The sequence below is a fragment of the Phascolarctos cinereus genome, unplaced genomic scaffold (genome assembly GCF_003287225.1).
Source record: "Phascolarctos cinereus isolate Bilbo 61053 unplaced genomic scaffold, phaCin_HiC Scaffold_4;HRSCAF=312, whole genome shotgun sequence".
NCBI classification, from domain to species: Eukaryota; Metazoa; Chordata; class Mammalia; order Diprotodontia; family Phascolarctidae; genus Phascolarctos; species Phascolarctos cinereus.
Genome location: NW_027555847.1, coordinates 572,032,187 through 572,052,084, shown reverse-complemented (window position 1 = coordinate 572,052,084; position 19,898 = coordinate 572,032,187). Strand labels below are relative to the sequence as shown.

At 36.3% G+C, this 19,898-nt stretch overlaps 1 protein-coding gene across 2 annotated transcripts in view; it reads right to left on the bottom strand.

Moving 5' to 3' along the window:
• Positions 1-5,812: 5,812 nt before the first annotated feature.
• LOC110199116 (uncharacterized) overlaps positions 5,813-19,898 on the bottom strand; it is a 56,003-nt gene continuing 41,917 nt past the window's right edge. Inside the window, exons 6-7 of one of the 2 annotated variants that reach the window (XM_020973818.2) lie at positions 10,803-10,926; positions 5,813-6,827 (exon numbers count right to left, since the gene is read on the bottom strand). In XM_020973818.2, the coding sequence (XP_020829477.1) occupies positions 6,668-6,827; positions 10,803-10,926 (284 nt within the window). In that variant the 3' untranslated portion in view covers positions 5,813-6,667. Of the gene's footprint in view, positions 6,828-10,802; positions 10,927-13,746; positions 13,825-19,898 lie in introns of those variants that run through there. The other variant, XR_013486276.1, reaches the window with a different exon arrangement.

Below are 19,898 nucleotides of genomic sequence, written 5' to 3'. Positions count from 1 at the left end.
TCACCGTTAACCAATAAGACTTGATCACCACCCTCAGGAACACCTACTCTTCCAAGGGCATATAAACTGTGAGCCCACTGCCATGCGGAGTCTTTAGTCTAAGAGAGATGGTCAATGACCATCCTTTTATTAAAAATGCTGACATTAGAAACTACGTATCTCTAAATTTTTAAACACCACACAGGGAAACCGACTTCTATTCCGCTGCCTCATTCATCTCATAATGTTCCCTTTCAATAATACTCATAAATCACTGTATCATTTTAAGCTTTGCTCAAGCATATTACTCTTGTTTTAAGATATCTTTTCCCATAAATATGATTCCTTTCTAACTTAAACATTTCTATTAATCTCTAAGTAAACTTAACATTGTACCTTTTACAGTCTGGTTTCTGACCTTATCATTCCACTGAAACTGCTCTTTCCAAAGTTACCAATGATCTCTCAGTTGCCAAATCCAAGCGCCTTTTTTTCAATTCTCATTCTTCTTGACCTCTGTGCAGCCTTTGACAATGTTACTCACTCTCTCTTCCTTGATAACATTCTCTGGGTTTTCAGGACACCATTCCCTCCTGGTTTTCTTCCTACCTATTGGACCATTCCTGTCTCCTTTGCTTCATAATCTTCCATCGTTGGAATAACTGTATATAGCCTTTGGAGATGATGATGTTCATTTGTATCCATGCCAGCAAGTTCTGATATGTCTGTTAAAATGCAGTCTCATCTTACCATTATATCTTACATACTATAGGCATCCCTCAGGGTTCAGTCCTGGGCCCTTTTTTCTTCTCCCTCTATATTGCTTTCATTTGCTGATCTCATCAGTTCTCATAGATTTAATTACCATTTCTATGGTGATCATTCTCACAACTACCTATTCTGCTCCCAATTTTTCTGCTGACCTCCAACTCAAATTGGTTGTCTAGTAGATATCTGAAATTCAACATGTCCAAAACTGAACTCATCATTCCCCTTAAATCCTCCCCAACTCCTATCTTCCCTATTACTGTCAAGGGTAACATCATCCTTCCAATCTTTCAGGCTCATAACCCAGGAGTCATTCTTGCCTCCTCAGTAGCTCTCACCCTCCCATATCCAAGCTGTTGCAATGGCCTTTTGATTTCACCCTTGCAACATCTCTCCAATATGGCCCCTCCTCTCCTCAGACACTGCCACTACTATAGTACAGGCCCTCATCACCTCTCCCCTGGACTATTGCAATAGCCTTCTGGTGGGACTGCCTGCCTCAAGTCCTTCCCTACTTCAATCCATCCTCTATTTAGCCACTAAAGTGATTTTCCTAAAACAAAGGTCAGATCATGTCACCTCTCCCAATCAAACTCCAGTGGCTCCCTGTCGCCTCCAGATGCAAATAGAAATGCTCTATTTGGCATCCAAAGCCTTTTATTTATTTATTTATTTGCTTGTTCATTCATTCATTTATTGATTTGCTTATTTATTTGTTTGTTTATTTTTTGGTGAGGCATTGGGGTGAAGTGACTTGCCCAAGGTCACACAGCTAGTAAGTATCAAGTGTCTGAGGTCACATTTGAACTCAAGTCTTTCTGAATCCAGGGCCAGTGCTCTATGTACTGAGCCATCCAGCAGCCCCTCAAAGACTTTTATAATCCAGCCACTTCCTACCTTTCTAGGCTTCTTATACCTTATTCCCCAGTATATACTCTTCAATCCAGTGACATTGGCCTCCTGGCTATTCCACGAAGAAGACAATCAGCTCCTGGCTCTGGGCACTTTCTCTCGATGGACTACATGCCCATGTCCTCCCTCCTTTACTCCAACCAATAAGATATCTCTTGGTTCTGGGCATTTTCTCTGGCTCTCCCCCATGCATGGAGTGTTCTTCCTCCACTCCAGCTACTGATCCCTTTGGCTTCCTTTAAAGTCCCAACTAAAATCCTGTCTTTTATTGGAAGCCTTCCCCAACCACTCTTAATTCCACTGCCTTCCCTCTATTATTTCCATTTTTTTTTTTGGTATATATTTGTTGGCATGTTGTCTCACCCATTAGATTGTAAGCTCCTTGTGATTAAGGACTTTCTTTTGCCTTTTTTTGTGTCTCCAGCGCTTAGCACAGTATCTGGTGTTCGATAAACATTCTTTGATTGATCGGACTGGTTCATATTTTAACTATTGTGTCAAACTATACTCAACATTATTGTGGTAGGTTAAATTACCAAGCAATATCAGCAAACCAAGTAAAATCAAACTAACTCAAACGCTAGCATTAGTCTACAGAGCTTTCTTAAGCTTTTACTGTGTGGCATGGTTGCAGGGGATGCAAGGAGTACACATTTCTTTGATTCAGTAGGCTTTTTTCAAATGAGCAAATTTGTCTTTAGCAAATAGGGAACTGCTGGAGTGAGGGGTGGAAGAAAATAACATCTCTATAACATTGGAAGCCATTACTGGAAGATGGGGAGGGAGACTCAGAAATTGAGGGGAATAGGAAGGACTTTATGGTCACAGGTAGTACTACATGAAATATCATATTAATACATAGGAATCTGATCTTTAAGTAGTTTATAGCCTGTTAGCTAAACAGACTATCAGCTTCTTTAGCTGATGAGGTATAAGAAAACAATTTCTTAATCTGCCTTTTTTTTTAAATAGCAAGGACATGAACATTAATTAGAGCCTATGATACTTGGAGGGTAACAGCCTCAATAACCTCATTTTTTTAAATCTAAGGATTACACAGTAATTGAACATTTATCAAATTGCTAAATTTTGAGTTATTGTATGTAAATACACACATATGCACCCATGTATATATATGTATATATATACACATATATATATATGTATATGCACAAATAATTTGTAGCCTTATTAACACAGAGAAAGGTACCTTTGTACTCGTTTCTAAGCAAGCCAGAATCTGTCAGTTATATTAAACAAGTCATTAAGTTGTCAACAAAGGACTCAAGCACAGACACTGTCTACTTATTTGCTGCTCAGCTGGTATTAGTTGGCTATGGATGAATTATTTAAATTCTATTCAACTTAAATTAGAAACAGGAAGAATTGACATAGGCCGTTCTCTTGGTTCTAACTAGCCACACTAAATCAATTTAAAACACTTCTGTAAGAATCGTAAGACACTGGTTAATGTATTTGCCCATTTCAAACCATGCCCCCAAGTCACTAAATTACGCATATCCTTTGATCTAGCAATACTATTACTAGGTCTATAGCTCAAAGAGATCAAAGAAACAGGAAAAGGTCCGTTATGTATGTATTTATAGCAGCTTTTTGTAGTGGCAAAGAACTGGAAACAAAAGGGTTGCCTATCAATTGGGAAATGACTAAACAATTTCTGGTATATGAATGTAATGGGATACTGTTTTGCCATAAGGACAGCTTTAAAGAAACCTGGGTAGACTTGTAGGTACTGATACAGAATGAAATGAACAGAACCAGGGAAACAATTTGTACTATAACAATACTGCAAAAGTAAATAACTTTGAAATCAGTTAATAAACATTTATTAACCCCTTGCTATGTGCCAGGCACTGTGCTAAAAGCTGGAGACACAAATACAAATGAAAAGAAAGTTAATCCCTACCCTCAAGGAGCTTCCAATCTAATGGGATAAGACAACATACAAAAACAGAAAATTAGGGAATGGGGGGAGGGGGTGCAGTGCACAGGGGCCTGGAGAAGTCCTGGTGGGACATGAGCTGACTGTCCTAGGATTCCTCCTTAAATGGAGGTTTTGGAGCACATGGCTCCACCCTCTAATCAGAAGGTAATGATGAAAAGTGTACCAAGGCTGATTGCCTTCAAAGACTTAATAACTCTGAGCAACCCAAGAACCAAACATGTTTCCAGAGGACTGATGATGAAATATGCTGCCCACACCCTAACAGAGGTGAAGGTTTGGTATAAAATGAGACATTTCTTAGACAAAGTAAATGTGTTATGAAGGTTTTGATTTGCTTTTTTTTCTCTATCAGGTGTCAGGGGGAAGCAGAGTGGAAGAAAAACAGATTTTATAATCAATTGAAAAAATATATAGAGAAAACTCTTTCCAGGTATCTTGTAGATTTAATCAAAAGGGCTTCAAACTAAAAGGGATGGGACTGGGAAAGGAAGACTTCCTATGTATATCCTTCCAAGTAAGGTACTATAGAGTAGCTACAAAGAGAGAAACCCAAATTTCAATAGTAAAACCACTAGTCACAACTGATAAAGAAGACCTAGAGGTGCTAACACAAGGAAGCAAAGTTTACTTCTTAGAGCTCACTGAAACTGGTGGGATGACTGGACCATAGCTCACTTGTGCTCTCTCTCTCTCTCTCTCTCTCTCTGTATGTATGTATACATGCATATATATGTAAATACTTAGCTTCATTTGTCTCCTTTGTTGGAATAAATTATTCCATTCTTTCCACTTGAATCCCAATCACCTAGCAAAGCAGCTATTTCAGTCATTAATTAGTGAATTAATCCTCTGGGAAAAAAAGAACTGAGAGATGTAACTGCTGAACCAGTGAGTAAATAAATATTAGGTGGTTATTACGTGCCAGGTACTATGTATGCTAAGTGCTAGAGATACAAAAAGAGGCTTCCTGCTCTCAGGAAGCTCACAGTTAAATGGGGGAGATAACAAGCAAACAAATATATACAGACAAGCTATATGCTGGATAAATAGAAAAATAACTAAAAGAGGAAAGGCATTAGAATTAAGTGGAGTTGGGGAAAGGCTTTTTAGTTGAGGCTTAAAGAAAGGCAGAGAAGCTGGCACGTTAAGATAGGGAGGGAGAGCATTCAAGGCATGGGAAACAGAGAAAATGCCCAGAGCTGAGCGATGGAGTGTCTTGTTCCTAGAATAGAAAGGAGGCCAATGTCACTGGATTGAAGAATACTTACGTGGCAGGGAATAAGGTCCAAGAAGAACAGAAAGATAGAAAGAAGGAGGCTGGGTTGTGAAGGGTAAAACTTGATTCAAGAAATCCATTTCACAAGGATAAGAGAAAGGCATAGTCAGAACATTTGATGAAAAAGACATTTTAGTGGACTGTAAGCTCAATGAGTCCGCAGTGTGACATAGCAGGCAAAAAAATGAATGGGAACTTGGGCTGCACTAAGGTGGTCATGGATTCCAGTGATAAGGAGATGGTAATTACAGTGTATTCTGCCTTCATCAGGAATATTATGCTCTGCTCTAAGCACCACAGTTTAAAAAGAACTCTGATTAATTGGAGTGTTCAGAGGAAGGCAATCAGGATGACAACAGGCCTTGAATCCATATCTTACAAAGATTTGCTAGGGGAATGTTTAGTCAAGAGAAGAGAAGAATTATAAGGGGAGGAAGGGGGAGCATTAAAATTATAGTCATGTAGTTAAAAGAGGATATTGTATAGGAGATCAAACAGGTTCTCTTCAGTCCAGAAGCCAAAAGTTGCAGCTGTAGGTAGAAGCTGCAAAGAGGCAAACCGAGATTCGACATCAGGAAAAAATCAACAACTGGGACTGTCCAAAAGCGGGATGGACAGCTTCAAGGAGATGGGGTGCCTCTCTTTGGAAGTCTTCAAGGAGAGGCTGGATAACTACTTGATGGGTATGTTACAATGGGGATTGGTTTCATGCATGGTTTGGACTAGATGACTGCTGAGGTCTCATACAACTCTAAAATTCGATCGTTCTGAGAATTATGACCACCATAGAAACACAATCTTTTTGCCACATTGTTGATTTTAGTCTTGATAGATGGTTTTCCCAAGACTTAAATAACATATAGGTATCTGAGTTTCAAATATACCCAAAATATATAACGGAATGAGACCACTTAGTTTGTAGAAGCAGATTTATTGGATGTTTCCTTTAGCATGTTTTGTGCATGTACTATTTCACTGAGTAACAGTGAATAATCTGCATGTAATAAATAGTTAGAACATAACTAGTCAGTGGTTCTTAAGTATCTTTTTTCACTCTGATAGGATGGGGCCGAATATCATGCTAACAGTGAATGCACTCTGGCCATCTGGCATTTTAAATCACCGCCCTGGGGTTTGACACTACCAAAATGGTATTTTGCTTAGTTCCCATGTTCTTTTTAAACTACCGCAGAAAACAGCAGGAGGTAGTAAAGGGTGGGGGTGGGAGGGGGACTACTTAATCCTGTTCTACCACATACTTTAGAACTCAGAGCATGCTAAGAAGCTAATAGCAGAGAATTATAGATGATGTAAAGATAATTCACATTTGTTATCAATCTCAGGTTTAAAAAGCAATTTCCTCACAATAACTCTGTGAGATATATAGTGCAAATATTAGCTCCATTTTACAGAAAAGGAAACTGAGGCTCAGAGAGATTGTAACTTGTTCAAGGTCCCCGAGCTATTAGATGTCACAGCCTAAACTCAAAGTTGGGTCTCTTTGGAGTCCAATAGCAGTGTTTTTCTACTACATTGTACCCTATTAAACATTCTGTAAAGTTCACCAGTACCAAATTGTATAAATAGTCACAAATCCTTATCTCTTCAGTGTCTGGTCACAGGCATTCTCTCTGGTCATGGTGATGAAATTAGTAAAAATTTGAGAGTATTATTATAATGACATCCCTTTTGGAAAGACTTCCACAAGGGATATAGATTTCACGGATCCAATGATCCAGTGGAAATAGTTTGAGAGTCACATCTGGTTAAGTGTCAGCCAAAGGAGTTTCCAAACTGAAGTGGTATTTTTTAACATGTTTCCGAAGTAGCTGCTTATCAGGCGAGGAGTAGCAGCAAAAACTACAGCCAAATGTCTCGCCTGTGTGATGTCGTCGTACATGAAGGTCCAGGCTCTTCTTCTGAATGCTGCAATAAAAAGAAAATGGGTAAGTCTTTACTGTGAAATTTTCTTAAAATGGAAGCACAACTATTTCTGTTTTCTGGAACTAGTGGCTGTTTAAAATCTTTAGAAAAAATAAACTTTATAATCTGAACCAGAATGTTATAGGTATACTTTGACTGAGAAGTCTGAGAAACGCCAATTACTGTCTCAGTCACACAAACTAAAATAGCATATTATAATTTAGCTTGATTATGCAGGGCAGAACTTTATCTAACTCTATGTCCCATGGAGGACACAGAAATTCAGCAATTTGGTAAATATTCAATTACTGTGTAATTTCTGGGTTCAAAGAAATAAGACCACTACCCTCCAACTAATGCACATATCCCTGCTAATAAACAAACTCTGCCCCAATGGCAAATTAGTAAATTTTCATTTTTTTATACCTTTCAAACAAATATATTAATAGTTTGGCTAAAACAGGCTAATTACGTGAAGATCAAATACCATATTAAATTTTGGATTTTGTAAATACATCCAAACTTCATAAGTCTTGCACTTCCCATCAAGGAACCAAGGTCATTTAGCACATCCATATGCTAAATACTTTATCCTGGAAAGGATATATAATATTTAGTTCTAAACTCAGGTATACTTAGAAGGTTAATTTGTGATTTTGTTGGTCTTCTCTGCTTGCCAGGTTGGCCCACATCTAATCTTCACTCAACACAGTTGAAAGACTCATGAAATCAGTGTTCTCTGATTCTAACTTTTAAAAGCCTGGCATTAAATGGTCACTGAATTTTTTTGAAAATGAGACTTCAACATTGGTATAATCATGATCAAGGAGTCTGTATTTTTTGTACAAGCACAAAGTGTTGCATTTACCACATATTAGACAAGATTTCTGGTTGCTAGGGGAAAAAAAAGGTATACTGCTAATAATTTAACAAATTTAAATGTTGACTTCCATTAACAATTAAATTTTTAAAAATTTCAGACCACTTCTGATTGCTTTAGAGGTACCCTGAGGAACATTATACATTATCAAACAAAATGCCATGGGCCACATAGGCAGAGCAAAAATAATACCTATGTGACAACTATTAGCAAACCACAACCATTCTGGGTGTTTCAACATATGTAAAAATCAGGAACTCCACCTGATGATATCAAGGGCCACAGTCCTCTAAAATTCAATGAATGACAATTCATTAAACTACCACTCACAAAACTAACAATATTTAATGTTCTTTGCCCCCTGAACAATGGTCACCTGCTTTTTGAGACGAGAGACTGTCTTGCCTCTACCTTAACTTTTAGACATTTATTCATCACGAAATAAAGTAGGTTGTGCAAGGTGATTATTAACATGTTAGAATTCAATCAAAATATCACCCTCTTCTTTTCATGTTTATTTAGTTCTCACAACTTTGAACTATTTATATGTGGCAAATTCAGCATTTGTTTTGTAATGTATCTAGTGGGTTAACTGTAATTACTTCTAATATAAATGATTAAAATTTATGGAATTATAAAAAATTATATTTATAGTTTTCCTAATACTGAAACAACTCTGCATTCCTGGAGGAACTCCAACCTGGAGAGCCTGCATAATCTTTTAAACATATTGTTGAAACCTCTTTGCTATTATTTTGTGCCCTATATTCTTTTGGGATATTAGTCTATAGTTTTGTTTCTCTGCTTTACTTGTCCCTGGACTGGGTATGAGGACCACATTTGTTTCATTTGAAGGATTATAGTAGGATATCTTCTTTCACTATTTTTGCAAATAATTATATAATACTGAAATTATCCTTTGAATGATTTATAAATAATCTGGTCAAGTTATTTTATCTTTGGGAGTTCCTTTACGGATTATTTGATTTCTTTTTCTGGGATTGTTTGTCCTGCTAATTTAGACATTTTATATTTTTGTAAATAGTCATCTATTTTATTTATCAGGTTTTTTTTTGTCATATAACTGGGCAAAACAATTTTGGAATACCCAAGAGTTTATTAGGGTTTGGGGGAAAACCAATACACTGTTTTGCTTATCAATTCAAAGGGTTTTTATTTTCAATTTTATCTCTTTGAATTTTAGAATTTTTTCTGTGTGTTCAAATTAGGGTTTTAGGATATGTTGCTTTTCTACTTTTTTTTTAGTTGCACACTAAATTCATTGATCAACTGTTTACTCATTTGCTGATGAAAGTGCTTAAGAGATATGAATTTTTCCCTTAACAATATTAGGTTGCATCCAAATATTTTGTTCTGTTGTTGCACTGTTATTCTCCTTGAGGAAATTAGCTATTGTTTTTTATAATTTCTTCTTTGAGTCATCAATTCTTTTTTGTTTAAACAATTCTGTTTTTATAAAGGCATCACATACAACTCAGACATACTAATGTTCCTTTCTATTCTCATTTTGCAATCAACCATGACCTGCCACATCTAGCTTTTCTAAGATTCTATTCAGGACCTTATCTGTTTTTTGGATGCCTTTTTCTCCTTATAATTTAGTTTTTCTTTATTTAGATATGGAACAGCAAGGTAGTGCAGTGGATAGAGCACTGGCCTTGAAGTCAGGAGGACCTGAGTTCAAATCTGGCCTCAGACCAAATACTTGACACTAACTGTGTGACCTTGGGCAAGTCACTTAACCCCAATTGCCAAAAAAATTTTAAAAAAATAAAGTATTTAGATATTATGACATCTGTTGCATATATATTATCTATGGTGCTTTAAGTCTAATATAGTTTTCCCTGTTTATCTCTTTTAACCATTTCTATCTTTCCTGTTGCCTTGTCTAAGATCATGGAGGGTACACCAGCTTTTCTCAATTTCTTTCAAGTATGATAATTCTTCTCTGGTCAATCATTTTTTTTTCTTTAGGCAATGGGGTTAAGTGACTTGCCCAGGGTCACAAAGCTGGTAAGTGTCAAGTATCTGAGGACAGATTTGAACTCAGGTCCTCCTGACTCCAAGGCCAGTGCTCTATCCATTGCACCACCTAGCTGCCCCCATGGTCATTCATTTTTACTCTGTGTGACTGACTTCATATGTTTTTAAATTTTCTTGTAAATTCATTGTTGGATGTTGCCTTCTAGTTTGTTGCTAACTTCATCTGTTTTACGGGTGAGTACAATCATGGTTATAACTATTAATTATGTGTTTTACTCCATTATGTCCTCTTAGGGATAAAATTCCAAATACATTCAGATTCTTGTAATCGTGACAGATCTTAAATCTTGCACAAAAGGACAGAAATTCTGATTCGTAATTTATCTAATGACCTTTCTCTGCTAGACATTAGCTTCTCTCAGATATTACATTAAATAAAACTTTATTACATATATATGAATTTTCTGCCTAATTCAGAAGTTCACTCTCACACATAAACACCCCCCCACACACACACAGTGTGTGTGTATAGATCTATATCTATATCTATTTGTATCAAACTATCTGAACTATGAAACTGTTCAAACTATGAAATTGTTCTTAAGTTTTTGGAAAAATTAAAATTTAAAAGCAGAATTGGTAGAAACATCATTACAAGAAAGTCAAATACAGAAAACATAAAAATTATCTTTCCCCTACACATGGAACAAAAGTTCTTTAAAAATATCTTTTCCATAATCCCCCCATCTTACAGCAAGTAGCATAGTATAGCCAACTTCAAACACTTCATTTTATCATAGGAGAATCATAACCCTTTAGTTACTCATTTCAGTATTTCTAGAGGACACAGCCGTAGGGGAAGCAATGAGAACAGCTGTGAAAACAACAGAAAGGGTATTCTCTTAAAATAGAGAGAATTTTCTAATAACATAAACTGTCGTGCATAGCGCACTAGAAACTAATAATTTTGCTACTGGTATAAACATACATATATGACTGGCCCTCTTATCTCTTCTTGCCAGGAACACAGAGAGTCTTGACTCTTACTTTACTTAATTTTTTTTCCTTGAAAAATGAGAAATTTGTAAACTTACCTACTATATGAACAAAGCTGGCATTTGTAGGGCCTTTCCCGTGTGTGGGTTCTAAAATGTCTGCGCAGGGAACTGGCATCAATTGAGGCATAGGAGCAAATTTCACACTTAAAAGGTTTTTCACCTATTGAGATATGTAAAGCCACAAATGGAGAGGTCAATTACATACAAAATATCAGCTCTTCAACATGGAAATAATATATTGCATTCTAATATTTTAGAGGATCAGAACTGGAAGAAAGTTTAAGTGGTTTAGCTCTTTTTTTAAAATTAATTTATTTTGATTTATCAACAATCACTTCCATGTGCTTTTGAGCTTTAAATTTTTCTCCCCCTTCCTCCCCAAGATAGTGCACAATCCGATATAGGCTACACATATACATTCCTATTAAACATATTTTCACATTAGTGATGTTGTAAGTAAGAATTAGAACTAATAGAAGGAAAGTGGTTTAGCTCTTACTGAACATTGCTGCAAAATAATTCCAAAAGGAAGAAAAAGGAAGGAAGGAAGGAAGGAAGGAAGGAAGGAAGGAAGGAAGGAAGGAAGGAAGGAAGGAAGGAAGGAAGGAAGGAAGGAAGAAGGAAGGAGGAGGAGGAGGAGGAGGGAGGGAGGGAGAGGAGGAGGAGGAAGGAGGAAGGAAGGAAGGGAGGAAGGAAGGAAGGAAGGAAGGAAGGAAGGAAGGAAGGAAGGAAGATGGAAGAAGGAAGGGATGGAGGGAGGGATTCCTAAATAGCCACAATATCTTTTGGGGCAAATGCCATCAATACTATTAGAAACTCAGATGTCTTGAATAATAAATCAGTTCCGTGGACTTTTCCTATTTGCTTTTCAAGGAAATAAAACAATTTAGTATAGTTGAATCATTTGGAAATTAATAGTTTAATCACTTGGGAATTAAGCTGATTATACTTCTGATCACCATACATCTAAAGATAAAAACATCACGAATATGCTCAAAATGACTATTAGTTAAAATCATTCTGTGATATTCAGGATTTTGCCTTGAATTTTATTTTTACACATATCCAAATACGGGCTACACTTAGCTTCTGAAAAGCAGGTTAGATTTGGACAAAATGAGTTTAACGTTATGGTAAGCTAACAAAATAGAAATATTTTATAAGAAAGCTGAAAACCCTCAAACTGGAAGCTGGAGTAAAAGACTGCTAAAGATGAAAATGTGAATATCACTGATAAAGAGGTGAGAGCTGAAGCAAAAGATAAGGTATGGACTGATCCCTGGGTCTAAGACACTTACAATTAGAGATAGGGATAGGAAAAGAGGTTGAAGAAAAATTAGTATGGCACTAAAGCCAAAGTAGAAAACAGTTTCAAGAAAAAGGTAGTTTTAAAATTCTGAATGACACCAAAAGATCCAGGAAAATGAGACTTAAAAAAGCCAATTTATTGTTCAAAGAGCAATTTCAATAGCACTAGGAATGCAAACCTCATTTTAGAGGATTAGATAGACATGGAGGCAGCAGCTATAGCCCACTCACCTCACTCAAGATATTTGATAATAAAAGATAGAGAAATAGAAATTAGAGAGCAGTAGGACCAAGAGGATTTTATTTTATTTTTTAAGGAAAGGTAGATCTACATGTGTTTAAAGACACAGGAGAAAGGCTCTAGGAGAAAGAGAAAGATTCAAGATAAGGAGATGAAAGATGAGAAGAAGTTATCTAGAAATAGGAAAGAATAAAATCTAGAGCAAAGATGAAGTCAAGGAGGAATGCTTTGAATCACTTTAAAACTTTAAACCTTTAAAACCATAAAATGAAATTTATTAAGGACTTACATGTACAAAAATATTCATAGCAGCTCTCTTTGTGATGGCAAAGAATTGGAAGTTGAGGGGATGCCCATCAACTGGGAATGGCTGAACAAGTTGTGGTATACGAATGTAGTGAAAAATTATGCTATAAGAAATGATGAACAGACTGACTTCAGAAAAACCTGGAAAGACTTATATGGTCTGATGCCGAGTGAAGTGAGCAGAACCAGGAGAACATTATACACAATAACATCAACATTGTGTGATGATCAACTATGATTGACTTAGCTCTTCTCAGCCATACAATGATCCAAGACAATTTCAGAAGACTCATGATGGAAAATGCCATCTACATCCAGAGAAAGAACTGATAAAGTCTGAACGCAGATCAAGGCATACTATCCTCATTTTTTTCATGTTTTTTTCCCCTTTTGTTCTGTTTCTTCTTTCACAATGTGACTAACGTAGAAATGTTTTACATTATTGCACATGTATAACCTATATCAGATTGCTTGCTACCTTGGGGAGGGAGGAGAAAAAGAGGAATGAAGAAAAATTTGGAATTCAAAATCTTTCAAAAAATGAATGTTGAAAACTGCCTTGATGTCTAATTGGAAAAATTATTATTAATTTTAAAAAATTTTAAATGAAATGTACTTAATGAGTCCTCATGGCCAAAGAAGTAATTACCATGTGATCAACCCACACAGGTTCTTCTTAATTTAAAAAAAGGGTTCGGCATTTATTATGCAAACAAAGGCAACAACAAACATCATTCCATGGGATATTTTGTCATTGTATATTGCATTACTTAATAAGTATTTACAAAAATACCACCATGAAAATCACAGAAGTTTATGCATCATTATCTGATACTGAGGATGAAGAGGTATACAAATTCTATAAAGCACTCAAAATTCCTCAAATTAAATCAGCATATTGATATTATAATAATCGTAACTTCAATACAAAGGCAAGAATAGGTAAAAATGGTGAAAAGTAACTTTAAAAATAGGAATCTGAAATAAGTAATGAAAGAGTCACAAGTTACACAGAAATTTCACCCATATGTTATAAATACTTTCTTTGAGAAAAGAAAAGGAAGGTGCTAGATAAGGTAAGCACCTAATAACATTACAAAAAAAAGTGAACATGATTATACTTACAGGAAACTACTCATTGCAAATGTGGGTATCATTTTTTAATAAGCAGTCTGTATACAGTTTAGTCCACCAATTTGATCACTGTACAAAAAATGGAATATGAAAATAAGAAGGGACTTAAGATACTGAGGGAACTGAGGTGACTGGAGCAGCAAGGTGTGATGGGAATTGAGTGAACCACACTGACACAACTCTAGAGCTAGCTCAGTTCCCTTTCTATTCAATTACGGATCTACTCCAATTTCTGTCTTATGAGAAGATTTTATTCAACTGTGGGAATTGTGACAGGACTTTATTGCACTGTTTGAACCCAGCCCTATGTGACTGGGAAATTGGACCACCTCTACCTGCTGCTTAGAGATCCTTAACTAAGGATTCAGGTTAAGCTGATCAGAAACCCGGTCAGATCCAAAGACTGACACAAGGAATTTTCTCACAACTATACATCTCAAGCAAACCATATTTCATATCTGAAAACTACACCCATATCGATCAATTAGTTTTGACTGTTCACAGACACTTGGGGAAAGTGGGACAACTCTTTTTCTGATTTCAGGGAATTGTACCTGTTTGTTCTCCCCCTCCCAACTTGGAAAGTCTCAAATCTTTCCTCCAATTAGAAATCAGATTAACTTAATGTTGTATCTTGGTGTTTTCTTTTAATTAATCGGTCTCTGATTAATTGTTTTTAATGTATAATAATCTGTCTCCCTCTGTATTTGGGGTCCAATGCGAAAGCTGAGAAAGGCTACTAGTACCAATTTGTCATGCAATTGGCATGCACTGCTTGAGAAATCAATACACTTGGAAGCTCAAACCTTTGTTTCCTCAGTCATTTCATCTTTCACCTAGTACAACCTCAATTACAACAATGTCACATGGAAATCTAAATTGAAATAAATTGCCATGGCAAGGGTATCAAAAAGCCTAAACACCATTTCAAACAGCAACACTTGACTTACTTGCCTGAAAGAGAGATGTAGCAGCCAATGGCAACAACAATTTAGAAGAGAATTCTACTTATCTATAAAATCTTATGGAGATGAATAGCAAAAGAGTTTCAGTAGTATCATCTCATAAAGCAGAGAGGAGCAATGACAGATTAAAAAAAAATTTTTTTTAAGAAACCTGGCAAGTGATTCAACTAACCAGTCATTCTAAGGGCATTTAGGGATAAAGATGGGGCAGAGTCAAGATAGCAGAGTAGAGGCAACAAGTCAGTTGAACTCTCCCAACATTCACCTCCAAATAACTTTAAAATCATACCTCAAATTGAATTCTGAAGTGGCAGAGCAAACAAAAGATCAGGGTGAGATCACACCACCTTGAAAGCACTGGAAACCTGAAGACCTTCAGAACTAACTCTGAAAACTGCTGCAATGAAGAAGCCTCATAGAAAAATGCTGACTGGACCCAACCCAATAAGAATCCCTAGAAGAGTTGAAGAAAGAGATAATGGCAGAGAAAATTTCTGGCACAAATACCAGTACTAAGTCTGTATCCCAAAGAGATCAAGGAAAAAGGAAAAGGTCCTATTTGTACAAAAATATTTATAGCAGCTCTTTTTATGATGGCAAAAAATTGGAAACTGAGGGGATGCCATCAGTTGGGGAATGGCTCAACAAACTGTGGTATATGATTGTGATGGCATACTATTGTACTATAAAGAAATGATGAGCAGATGGTTTCAGAAAAACCTGGCAATAATTATATGATACAAAGTGAAGTGAGCAGAACTGGGGGGGATAATTGCATGCTTTGCAGTGGATGGAGGAGGTCTAGAGAGAGAATCTGGAACTCAAAAAAATGTTTTAAAAGAATGTTATAAATAATACTCTTTTTTTAAAAAGGATAAAGATGGAAAGAAGACAATAAACAGACAAAAGATGGAAAAGATCTATAACTAGATCTTTGGACTCTAACATCATTGTCCTGAATACGTTCATATAGAAAGTAAATGCTGAGCTAGAAAAAAACAAAGATGGGAAAAGTCACTGGATTAAATCATAAATAGATGAGATGTGACAGAATTGTGATGGCATCCAGCAATTGATTTACAAATCATAGAATATGTATCAGAAGGTGGGTGATGTCAGTCCCTAAGTTCTTCCCTCAGCCTATTCCCCCATCCTGTTCTCTTACCCCTAGGAAGCATGGGAACAACACCTACGGCCTCTGCATGGGCTTATGGAACTGGAGTGTGAGATTCCAGTGGAAAAATGTAGTCTAGTGTGTGAGCCCAAGGATGAACTTTGGGATAGATGAACCTGTTTGTAGCAGAATATAAAAAAGGGGAGCCACTGCATACTATCAGCAGCAGCCCAGAGACTGTTCAGAGTTCTGTCTTCAAATGTGATTTCTAGGCTGACACAAAGAAGTTTTTGGACATCGTTATTTAGTCATTGTTTTAAAGAAAAGGAAGTATTTATATAAGAACTGATCTCCCAAACTAGTAATACCTTGGGAAAACTGTCATAAATTTTTATTAAAAGACCAAAGACAGCCAGAAATGTAGATTCACTTACAGAAAGACACTGATAAATGCGACATCATAAACCAGGTCTTAAACAGGAACACCAAGATCCATAACTATCATAGTTTTGCTGTCTTCCTCCATGCAATCTGATGGGCATTTCCATTGGATGGATTGGATTTCCATTTGATGGACCAGTTGGTGCATGTGCATTGAGTACTTATGTTGTTTTATTGTCTGTGGTATCTATGAACATGATATACAGTTTCCCTGTTTTAGCTTACCTATTTGCTGTTATTGCTTTGGGATCATAACTGTCACCTTTTTAAAGATACTCTAGTCTTTTAGTTGGAGAGTTTCTAGAATTCATTCATCAGAATACACACAAACATGTAATATATACTAGATAAACACTGCAAATGGAAAAGCTGAGTACATAATTAAATAGGAAGAGAAAAGCAAGCTTGACTGACTATGGAGAATTATAGTGCCTCTTTCATGAGCCCAAATTTCTTGGTAGAATGAAGACCTATCTTTTAAGTGCCAATATTCTATCAGTACTGTATAACTGCTATTAATAGTGTAACACTACATTCTCCAAAGAATTAAAATTGAGGATCTCTCAGAAGCCAATGGAAAGAACAACAGGTTGTAACCCATAACAAACAAGGAACTACATAGAAAATGTAAGAGCAAAGAAATAACTAATGGATATCCTGTGTCTTTCACTGGCTATCTTTGACATTTCAAGAGAAATCAAAGACAGTTCCAGTGTGCTGGGCGGAACCACTGCAGCAAATTTATGGAAGGACGTAGAAAATAGGAGTGGACGGAATGGACAGCATGGATGAGCTGCATCATTGAAGAAAACACACAAAAAAAGAGACCAGATACATTTGAGAATTTGTGCAAAAAAATACAATTGCTCTGGTTAAAGCTATTTACATACTAATAATATGCATATCATAAAGGTTTTTTATATGTTTATTAAAATAGGAGTCTAAAATGAGGGACTTGGCTTGACCCCAAGGGGTGGGTGATCAACTACACAGGGTGGAGAAATGGATTACATCTTATCCTCCCAATTTTCTGTATCCAACACATCTACACTATCCCATTCTTCTTCCTCTCACAATTGGCCTTCCATGGCTGCACCAGTCATGAGGTATTCAGGGCAGGAGTGATATAACCTAACCTGACCTAAGTGTTACAAAGCATAGGCAAATTCCTGCCACCACATGTCTCTGCATAATGTCTCTTTGATCATGACAGCCATGGGAGCTCTGTTTATCTCTATGATCTATATATCCAACCCTAATTTCTCTCCAAACCCATCCCTCTTTAAAATTTTCCTATTATTGCCAAGGACACTACAACCTCCAATCCCCTAGGTTCTTAACCTTGCAGTCATCTTTAATGACTCACTTTCTCTAATATCCAATCAATTATCAAATCTTGCCATTTCTACCTTCAAAACACCTTTCTCATCTGACCCCTTCTGTCTACTAACAGCCCCATACTCATTTGAGTCTTCATTACCTCTCACCTGGACTATTGGAATAGCCAACAATCACCAGGAACATGAACTATTAGGGGAAAGAACACTCTCTTTGACAAGAATTTATGGTAAAATTGTAAAGTAGTTTGGCAGAAATTAAGTTTAGACTCGAATCTTACACAACAATAAACTCCAAATGGATACATACTAACTAAACATAATTGGTCTCTTTGCCTCAAGCCTCTTTCCACTCCAATCCATCCTCCACCCAGCTTGCCAAAGTGATTTTCCTCAAGTACATTTTGACTGTCACTTCCCTACTAAAACTCCAGTGCCTTCCTATTGACCCTAGAATAAAATATTATTTCATTTTTATATCGTTAACATTTTTATTATGTTTCTAATGTATACAATTACTGGTACAGGAATCTGACATGATAATCAGAGCTAAGAAAATACCATACACAGGGACTATAACAATGTAAGTGAAAAGAACAACCAACACAAAACAATCAAAGTGAATGTTGCAAAATATAAAGAAGCAACATTGTTCCAAAAAAGAGATATGAGAAAACAATTTCACTTCAGTCCTTTACAGGGGTGGGAGGTCCATGGATGTAGAATACTGCACACATTTTCAGACTTTTTCCAATTTAGTTATCAGTTTTGCTCATCTTTTTTCCTTTATTCCTTTTTTTCTTTAAAAAAATCCTATTATATAAAACAATTCTCTGGGAGAAGATATGAGGAAAGCTACAGGGCAAAATTCTGGTGGGGTAAAAAATAAAAGAAATAAAATGTATTTAAGAATAAAAAGTACCTTTGTTTATTATTCTCTACTAATAGAAAATATTTTTATTAACTGGAGAGTATTTTAGCCAGGCCTTTTTTTGATACCTTACTATCTGTTTAAGTATACAAATGTTGTCTGAAGTGGCTAATTAGTGTTATATGCATCAGAAAAAATTATACCATAAGAGGAATTAAATTCAGAGCATATTATAGAAATATTTGTTCAAATTAGGCTTAGGTCAGTCATTCATGGAAGACAACCTCTTGTTCACTTTATATCATCCAACTCTGTGGTTTTTAACACCACAATATTCTTTTTTAAAAAATGTATTTATTTTTAGTTTTCAACATTCACTTCCATAAGATTTTGAGTTTTAAATTTTCTCCCCCTCCCATTTCTTCCCACCCCCACCCCTGACAGCATACAATCCAATATAGGCTCTACATATACATTCATGTTAAGCATATTTTCCCAAAGAGCAATTAGAACTAATGGGAGGAACCAGGAGAATGAAGCAATAAAACAAAACAACAAAGGAAAAAGAGGTCAAATAGTATGCTTCCATCTGCATTCAGACTCCATATTTCTTTCTCTGAGTGTGGAAAGCAATACTCTTTAAAAGAGAAAAATTAAAATGGCCAGTGCCTGGAATGTCTAAAAATCCTATATGAAGCTAGATTAAAAAGACACTGCACTGTGTGGTAATCCAAGAACTCTATGACTGCCACTTTTTTTCATCAGGAAGAAGGAAGTGGGTGTAACCATGGAAATGTTTCCATAAACATAAATCTCAAACAATCCCCCAAACCCAGCAACACCAATGAAACAGAGTCCTGGCTCTCTAACAGAAAACTCAGCATTATGTGAAACAAAGCAAATGAAACCTGTTCCTGAAATGAAAAGTTCTTCAAAAGATCCAACCTCATACCTTTTAAACTAAGGCAGATGCCTTTCATTTGGGGAAATGAACCATTTCCCCAAATGTCGGTAACTATAGAAAAAGGTACTTTTAAAAAAAGAAAAAGGCAGACTATAACACATACCTAAATTCTGTTACCTTCCTCAAAAAGTTGTGCCTTAGTTATACTATGATACTTCAGCTGTTGGGTAGATTTAACTATTTCTATTCTGTTTGCTGACATGGGAAAGGTGTGTGGAAGAGTTAATAACATACCTTGATCTAAACCTACTTTGAAACACCTGGAACTCAGGCAAATTCATGTAAGCTGGCACTTTCTTGTGCCAAGGTGGCTGGCCGTCATGTCAGAACTTGCCTTTTCCTTTCAACCAAACCACTAAGATAAGGAAGAAAACAAGATGCCCTTTCTCAGGACCATGAGAATGGGGCTTAAAGAGCATTCCTCGTGGGCCAAAAAGTGGGCAAGGAGAAT